The sequence below is a fragment of the Microtus ochrogaster genome, linkage group LG4, assembly GCF_000317375.1.
Source record: "Microtus ochrogaster isolate Prairie Vole_2 linkage group LG4, MicOch1.0, whole genome shotgun sequence".
NCBI classification, from domain to species: Eukaryota; Metazoa; Chordata; class Mammalia; order Rodentia; family Cricetidae; genus Microtus; species Microtus ochrogaster.
Genome location: NC_022030.1, coordinates 23,412,501 through 23,421,014, shown reverse-complemented (window position 1 = coordinate 23,421,014; position 8,514 = coordinate 23,412,501). Strand labels below are relative to the sequence as shown.

The following is an 8,514-nucleotide window of genomic DNA, read 5'->3' as shown; positions in this document are numbered from 1 at the left end:
GTCTACAGATGTCTCAGTGAGTGAGTGCTGCCACCATTAAGTATGAAGACATGAAATTGTTGTATTCTTGACATGTGTAAGCAGTTTTCACCTTCTTTTCCTGTGTAACAGCCCAGTGGAATAGCCCTGTTCTCTCTGTGAGAATACGGGCACAGAAAGATGTTTTTTCTCTTGTCTGCGTTAAGTATGGTACCCATATTGGCACCTGGGCCATGTGGTCCCAGTTTTCTGAGTTTCCATATTATCAGTATCTTTGTGTGTGTGTTTGGTGGGTGCATGTGTATGTACACATGCCTGTGTGCAGGCCAGAGAGCAACTTTGGGTGTGGCAAGGCTAGTGGGTAAGTGAGGCTGTCCTTGCCTCCCTGCTGCTGGGATCTCAAGTGGCACCACCACCCCTGGCTTTTCCCCATGGGTTTGTGGCTTCAAGGAGAAGACTTTACCAACTGAGCAGTCTCCCTCGCTTATTTGTTGTCTTTTAAGTGGAAGAACCTTCACAGCAACATAGATCCACAGATTTGATTTTATATTCACCCTTAACTGGCAGTTGTCAGATTCACTTAGCTGATGAAAAACCAAGGGTCACGTCAGTTAGACTTTGCCAGGGTCACAGAGCTGGGAAGTAGCAGCCCCAGGACCATAGGCTAATGTTGCATTCTGGTGCTCAGTGTGTTGAAGACGGGCTCTCTTGGGATCTTAGGTGAGGTTCATCCCCAAGGACTCCACCCCTCACCCTTCCAGATGATCAGCTCCAAGTTTAGTTCCTCACAGCTGACATTCCACATAGAACATCTGCAGGAAGGTCTGTAGGAGCAGGCGGAACACCGAGCTGTGCTTTCTGGTTTGTATACCCCGTGCAAGGTTGGACTAAGTGTAAGCGGAGACTGCTCATTTGTTTCCGGGCCTCCCAGATCCTAATAATCACACAGAAGCTGTAATAATTACAACACTGCTTGGCAAACGACTTAGGTGTGTTCTTATCTGGCTCTTATATCTTAAATTAACCTATTTCTAGTGTATCGCCATGAGGCTGTAGTCTACCGGATAAGGTTCTGGCATCTTTCTCCTTTGGCAGCTTCATGGCATGTCTCTGACTCCGCCTACTCTCTATATCTCTGTTTAGATTCCCCACCTGGCTATATTCTGCCCTGCCATAGGCCAAAGTAGCTTCTTTAGTAACCAGTAGTAATAAAACATATTTACAGCATACAGAGGGAAATCCCACATCAAGTAAGAATTAGGACTTCAGTGACCTGGATCATTTACTGCAGGATAAGCCTTCTGCCATGTGCAAGACAGGTGAGTTGTTTTAGTGTCTGACAGTAATCTTTCCCTACAGCTAGTGGTGCTACCCTATCCAATGCTGTTGCATGCAGCCACCCGACAGGCTGCAGGAATCAAACTGCAAGGCCAAGTGGTCATCATTGACGAGGCACACAACCTGATCGACACCATCACCAGCATCTACAGCACAGAGGTCAATGGTTCCCAGGTGGGCTAGCCTTTTCCATCCTGGGCAGTGACATAGGTCATTCCTTTAAATGCCTGGGCCAGGAATTCCTCTGAATGTGGGGCTTGGCAAAACCGAAAGAAACTTGTCTTTTTTTGTCCATTGGCAAGTGTGAGGCTCTTGGTACCTAGCTTGAACAGAGTGGCATCTTTTATCTTCAGCTGCCCTTCTTCCAGGATACTGCTAACTAGTTCTCTGTCAGTAGGATGGTGGTGGCAGGGACCAGGAGCCCCACAAGCCTCACAGGATTGCATCTTATCATTTTGATACTGCTTTGGGGGTCTTTATTGGAGGGATGCCCAGGGTCTCTGCAGGCCCCTATTTATTGTCATTTGTTATGTGGCAAGCATTGAAAAGGGTTCTGTGTGTCTCACATTTTTCTTTTGGGGTAGTAGCTCCCCGTTTTAGCTTTGGAACCTTGGGACTCATAGAGGGGAAAATCATGTGTTGTACCCACTGCACAAACTGAGGTGAGGCAGGATTTGATCATGAAACCTGTGTGATACCTGCCACCTGTTTGAATTTCCCTCTTCATCTCCCAGCCCAGTTCCCCTGTGATATGTGATATTTAGGACCTTAGGCTTTGGCCTCTTCCCTTGCCCTCTCAGTGGTCATCAGCCCATAGTGTCTCCATGCTTTGCCCTTGTCTGTTTCTGTCCAGTTGCCCGTCACCTTGATGGTGTCCTGGCTGGCATTTCCTAGTCACAGACTAATGTTTCTATACAGAGATCTTCCTAACCATATCCTGGGATGCCTTCATGCTATTCTGTTTTCTCCCCAGCTCTGCCAGGCCCATTCCCAGTTGCTCCAGTACATGGAAAGATATGGGTAAGACACTAGCCCGAGGAAGGAGATGTGACCATGCTCAGTTTCAGTGGTCTCCAGAACCCAAATGGAGGCTACTGTAGTGCCCAGGTCTTAGAGGAGTAGGTTGAATTGATCTGTCCTGGTGTATGTCCACATCCTAGGCTTTTGGGGACAGAGAAGCAGGCTCTGAAAGCCTTGGTCTTAGCCTTTTTATCTGCTGGAGGGTTTGTAGCTCCCAGCCCAGTGTGTCAGGCCCAGGCAGAAAGGCCCCATGGCATCTGGCGGAGAGACGCTGCTGCAGAATCCTGTGCTAACGCTGTCGCTACTTCCTCAGGAAGCGTTTGAAGGCCAAGAACCTAATGTACATCAAGCAGATTCTGTACTTGCTGGAGAAGTTTGTGGCTGTTTTGGGAGGTAGGACTGTCATCCCTGGCTCATCCCCATCTCCAGGTTGTGCTGGTCTTGTTCCTTGACTGCCAGTCAGGACCCTTGGGTGTCTTAAGCCCTGTCTCATCTTTGGTTTGGGATGTCCTCTCTAGCTTCACTGAGATGTTTGACCTCACTAGCGTTTTCATTGTTATCACTTTAGGTCCCAGTTTATTTATTTCTCCACGTTTTACTTTAAGAATTCTGATTGTATGTAAAGCAAAACATATTGTGTGGCTTAGTTTCAGCCACATGGTATACCAGCACTGGCATACAGGCAGTCCTATTTGCCCTATGTGGATAGAAACCTAGGAACTTTAAGCCTCTGTCACAGAGGAAGAACTAAAGCTCAGGGCGGGACCTGCCTGTGGCTCATGAGACTGGAGGCTGCTGACTCTGGCATCCAGGATTCTTGGGCTGTTCTGGGCTGGGACTGTTTCATTATAGGGCAATGCTTTTAAAGGCTTCTGTAGGGTCAGAAAGCCATGGAGACTCTTCTGGAGAGATCTTGTCCTGTGTTGTGTTAGCACTGTCTGCTTCCTTCTCTGCCTGTGTCACCGCTCCCTGTCTTCTGGAAGAGCCAGGAAGCCATGGAGACTCTTCTGGAGAGATCTTGTCCTGTGTTAGCACTGTCTGCTTCCTTCTCTGCCTGTGTCACCGCTCCCTGTCTTCTGGAAGAGCCTGTTTTTTTTTCCCTTGCCCTTGCTCAGAGTGACAGTGGGGAGACTGCTTTGATCCTGTCCCCTGCCTGGCCTTGGGTTCCATTTGAAGTGTGTGAGTTCCATCTGCAAGGCTTCTGGAACTGCCTGTCCTCATAGTGTGTTCTTTGTCTGCTGTCAACGCCCCAAACAAACGTCTCTTGAAACGTGAATGTTCCTTGTAGTTGAGCAGAGAACTACTACCGTGACTGATTGGAATTCCCTCTTTTTAGGTAACATTAAACAAAATCCTAGTACACAGAGCCTGCTCCAGACAGGTGAGGAGTTTGCTGCCGAGTGGGGGGTGATCTGAACCACTTAGACCTCCACTCTGGGACTGAGCCAGGGACTCGGCAAGGTGCAAAACCAGGGTCCTTCGTTTGCTTGCAGGTTCTGAGCTGAAGAGCATCAACGACTTTCTCTTTCAGAGCCAGATAGACAACATCAACCTGTTCAAGGTAAAGGTCTATTCTGATTTAAGCACCTTCTGGTTTACTTAAGGCTGGGAAGGTGAGGTAGGGGTGGAGCACAGCTGTTGGAGAGGTAGGGGTGGAGCACAGCTGATGAGCACTTGCCTGTAATGATAAGGCCTTGTGTTCTCTATCACATAATCAAAAATAAACATGGAAGAAATAAAATGCAAATCATTGTCATTGAATAGTCTATCGTCCAAGGACCAAAATCAGGAATAGGCAGTTACCAGGTCTTCAAGCTGGACAGCAAACAGTCATATGGGCTTCACTTGTGTTGGGAGTTGTAGAATTTGGCATGGGAGGTTGTTGCTGTTCTTTGCACTCCTAGGCACAAACCCAGCCTCCAGGTACTGTCCATCCCTTTCTACCTCTGTTCTGCTAGTTTTCTCCAGGGAATTGTTTTAAGAATATAGTCCGTGGTATAATGTTTGAGGTGGGCAGGGTGAGAACATGGCTGGGCCTGCCTGACCACTGTCTTCCTGCTGGAGCCTTGGCTGGGTCCAGACCTTTGCTTCTGTTGCATTTGCTATCTGGTGTTCCCTCAGGTGTTAGGTAGCTGTGTCACTAGACCGTAACCTAGTGTGTCTAAATTAAGTATTAAGTAAATTAAGCCAGGGATGAGACTGTTTTTGTTTGTTTGTTTGTTTGTTGGCTTTTTGAGACAGAAGAGTTTCTGTGTAGCTTTGGAGCCCATCCTGGAACTAGCTCTTGTAGACCAGGCTGGCCTCGAACTCACAGAGAACCGCCTGCCTCTGCCTCCCTAGTGCTGGAATTAAAGGCTATGTGCCACCAACACCCAGTGGATGCTGTCTTCTTGTTCTGAGCATTATGCCTGGACATACTATGGCCATTTAAGAACCTGGCTTAGAATAGTTGCTCTGGAGGATGACTGGCCCAAGCTACACACCAGTGAACCAAGAATGGATGGATGGGGGCCAATGTTCAAATCCAGCTCGACCCATCCTAGATCTGATTCTCTCCCTGCTTGTCTTTCATTTTCTTTTTCTTTCTTTATTTTTAAGGTGTATTTATTATGTATATAGTGTTCTGCCTGCATGTCTACCTGCATGCCAGAAGAGGGCACCAGATCTTACTACACCATGTGGTTGCTGGAAATTGAAGTCAGGACCTCTGGAACAGCAGCCAGTACTTTTAACCTCTGAGCCCTCTCTCCAGCCCTCAAAGACAATTTGTTTGTTTGTTTGTTTTTCTTCAAGACAGGGTTTCTCTGTGTAGCCTTGACTGTCCTGAAACTCAAACTGACTCAGAGGTCTGTGTGCTTCTGCCTGGGATTGAAGGCGCACCACCACCGCCCGGCTGCCTTCCATTTTCACATCATCTGTCCTTAGACTAACGCCTTGGTCATTGTCACTCCTGTGATCCTATCAATCATCTTTGGTACCTTTCTCCTGTGTGTTCAAATCTCAACAGTTGATTTGCCCCTGTTCTTGAGTTATTGCAGCTTCCACAGCTATGACCCTAGCTGCAGGCTTCTTTCTCCAGCTTGCCTCAGGCCTTTCCCTTTTCCCTTTGGAGGCTGACAGAAGCAGTCTAACCAGATGCTGGTCTCTGTAGCAATTTTTCTAATTCCCACTGTGACCTGAGCTGAGACATCAACATCTACAAACTGAACAAAGCGGGGAAACTACATCTTGGCCTTCCCTGGGACGGGCCCAGATCTTACTTCCTTCTTGCTTTTGTACAAAGGATTGGATTTTTTTTTTTAAAGATTTGCCTTTTTATGTGTGTGCCATGTGTATATGCACACACTCATGTTTTGAATTTAGGTGTGCATGTGCCACCGTGTGTGTGTGCGTGTGAGGGGGCGGGGAGAGATATTAGAGAACAATTTTCCTTGAGAAAGGGGGGGGGAGATTAGAGAACAATTTCCCTTGTTGGTCCTTGCTCTCTACCTTGTTTGAGGCATATCTCTTCATTGTTTTTCCACTGGGGATGCCAGGCATGCTGACTCACAGACTTCTGGGGTGTCTCTTGTCTTTGTGTCCCATTTCTCCATAAGAACACTGAGATTATAGACACTCACTTTGTTGTCTCTGGCTTTTATGTGTTCTCTGTGTCTTCCAGCTTAGGGTTTCATGGTGATGCGGCAAGCTTGTGAGCCATCTTCACAGCCCTTAGGATTGTTTTTAAATTACCTCTTGTTTCTTTAAGGCCCACTCTGCATCTGGAAGAAGGAAACAGCATACTGTTGTCTTCTTTTTGAAGTTGTTTATTTTTTATTTTATACGTGTGGGTGTTTTGCCTGCATGCATGTCTGTGTACCACATGTGTGCCTTCATGGTGCCCAAGGAGGTCATGAGAAGGCATCAGATCCACCATAACTGATATTACAGATGGCTATGAGCCATCATGTAGGTTCCAGGACTTCTGGAAGAGCAACCAGTGCTCTTACTGGCTGAGCCAACCTTCCCACCCTTCAGATCTTACCCTGAATACCCTTAGAGCCACGAGAGCAGTGGAGATATTGTTAGGAGGCTAGGGTTGGGAGGAACCCTGAGTTTTTATGGGAAGTAGAACAGTGACCTCAGGAAGCAGACCAGTAAGATTTCTTGTGGTGTTTTGGCTCCTCTGAGGTGCCAGTGAGCCACCTTCCCTTAGTGGTGTGGCGTGGCCATGTCTTCAAAGTTCAGACCACAGTTTGCTTCCTTCTCACGGGCTCATGCTGGTTTTGCAGGTGCAGCGGTATTTGGAGAAGAGCATGATCAGCAGGAAGGTACCTTTCCCGTTGTCCTGGCAAGGAGCCCGAGTACCCCTGCCTGCCTTACTCTGCTGTCCTGGGAACTCAAGGCCTCTGATTCTACTGCCCATAGTGGGGAGGAAGTGGACTGCAGACTGGCTTGGTGTCTCATCCAGGGCTGCTTCTCATTCTGTGTGTCCTCCTGCTCTCTCCACACGTAGCTGTTTGGCTTCACAGAACGCTTTGGGGTTGTTCTTCCATCTGTCTCAGCCTCACAGGAGAACCGCAGTCTGGATGGCTTCCAGCACTTCCTGAAGAGCCTGCAGTCAGGGCCTACAGAGGGTGAGTTAGGAGGGTGAGAGAGAAGAGCCAGGCACAGGCCCTTGGAAACAACATAGACTTGACCTAAGGAAGGCCTTTTCCCCCATCCTTCCCTTGTCTGCAGACTCCCTGGAGGAGGACCAGGCCACAGCCCCTCGGCCTGCCTCCCCTCTGATGCACATCGAGGCCTTTCTGGCAGCTCTCACCACTGCCAACCAGGATGGCAGGGTTATCCTGAACCGGCAAGGTACTCGACTGCTTGTGGCAAAGGGGCCTAGTACTGATGGCAAGACAAATGAGTTGTTTCTTAAAGGAAAGTGCTAACTCACTGGCCTCTGTGGATCAGCTGGGGTTTCCTATGCCTAATTTACTCCTCTCTTTGCCTTTTGTCTGTCTGTCTTTCAGGCAATGTTGGTCAAAGCAGCCTCAAATTCTTGCTCTTGAATCCAGCTGTGCACTTTGCCCAGGTGGTGAAGGAATGCCGAGCAGTGGTCATTGCAGGCGGCACCATGCAACCGGTAAGGCACCAAGACACTTGTCAGCTCTCTTCTGTCCCCTGGAGCTCTAAAGAGACGTGGGCTAGCATTGCAGACCCAGCAGTGCCCACTAGTGCCGCTGCCCTGGCCTGGTGGGGCAGTAGCACTCTGGCTCTTGGCCGTCTGCAGCCCCAGAAGCAGGCTTCTCTGAGAACAAGCCCCCTGTGGTCCCAGACTCTTGCTTAGGTACCTCCCTCTCTTTCCCCTCCTGTACCAGCACCTCTTAGAAAGTCGCTGCATGTATGTTTTTAGATAAGTTACATAGTTTTATTATAGAAATTAAAGACAAGCTGTAGACGTCAGAATTCTACCAATGAAAGATTCATGCTAGTATATGGAGCATATGTATGTATATACATACATTTTGCATATGTACATATGTTTTTTTAAAACCACATTTCTACATTAGTGGTATAATTTACTTTTTCTCTCTGCAATAAAATGTTAATATCATCCTTGTTAGCAAATATTCAAATATTTGTTCTAGCATATTCTATCCTGTCTCAATCTAACCACATAGATAATGCCACATTTAACCATATTCTACCGTGCTGCATTCTAATCACGTAGATAATGCCACGTTTTTCCATATTCTAACCACGTAGATAATGCCACATTTCACTGTATTCTGCTCACACCACATAGGAAATTTCACATTTCACCATATTCTTCTCACACAACGCTTGCTTTGATTTTACTTAGACCATTTTCCCGTTGTGCCTGGTTTTCACAGTTCTGTGATCCGTGCAGACAGCGAATCTAAGGATCATTTGTATCTTTCATCCTGTGCACATTTGGGGTTTAGACCACTGGGCTCCTAAGCACAGGTCCCTGCCTTGGCTGCCTACTCAAATGGCCTTTCTGTTTTGTTTTCCCTGTATTCCTGCTGATAGACCTCAGAACCATCAGTCAAGGCACATTCCAAGCCCACATAGGCGTTTGTTTTGTTTTTGGTTTGCTGTGTGTGTACAGATTTGTACATTTGTATTAATGTGATACATGGTCATTGTTGTTCTAGTGTGTGTGTGTGTGTGTGTGTGTGTGTG

General features: G+C 47.5%; 1 protein-coding gene across 1 annotated transcript in view; it reads left to right on the top strand.

Moving 5' to 3' along the window:
- Ddx11 (DEAD/H-box helicase 11) overlaps window positions 1-8,514 on the top strand; it is a 27,862-nt gene that overhangs the window by 13,191 nt on the left and 6,157 nt on the right. Inside the window, exons 10-18 of the mRNA XM_026786519.1 lie at window positions 1,339-1,491; window positions 2,291-2,337; window positions 2,651-2,730; window positions 3,674-3,718; window positions 3,831-3,898; window positions 6,609-6,647; window positions 6,833-6,953; window positions 7,057-7,179; window positions 7,338-7,450. Of these exons, the coding sequence (XP_026642320.1) occupies window positions 1,339-1,491; window positions 2,291-2,337; window positions 2,651-2,730; window positions 3,674-3,718; window positions 3,831-3,898; window positions 6,609-6,647; window positions 6,833-6,953; window positions 7,057-7,179; window positions 7,338-7,450 (789 nt within the window). The remainder of the gene's footprint in view (window positions 1-1,338; window positions 1,492-2,290; window positions 2,338-2,650; window positions 2,731-3,673; window positions 3,719-3,830; window positions 3,899-6,608; window positions 6,648-6,832; window positions 6,954-7,056; window positions 7,180-7,337; window positions 7,451-8,514) is intronic.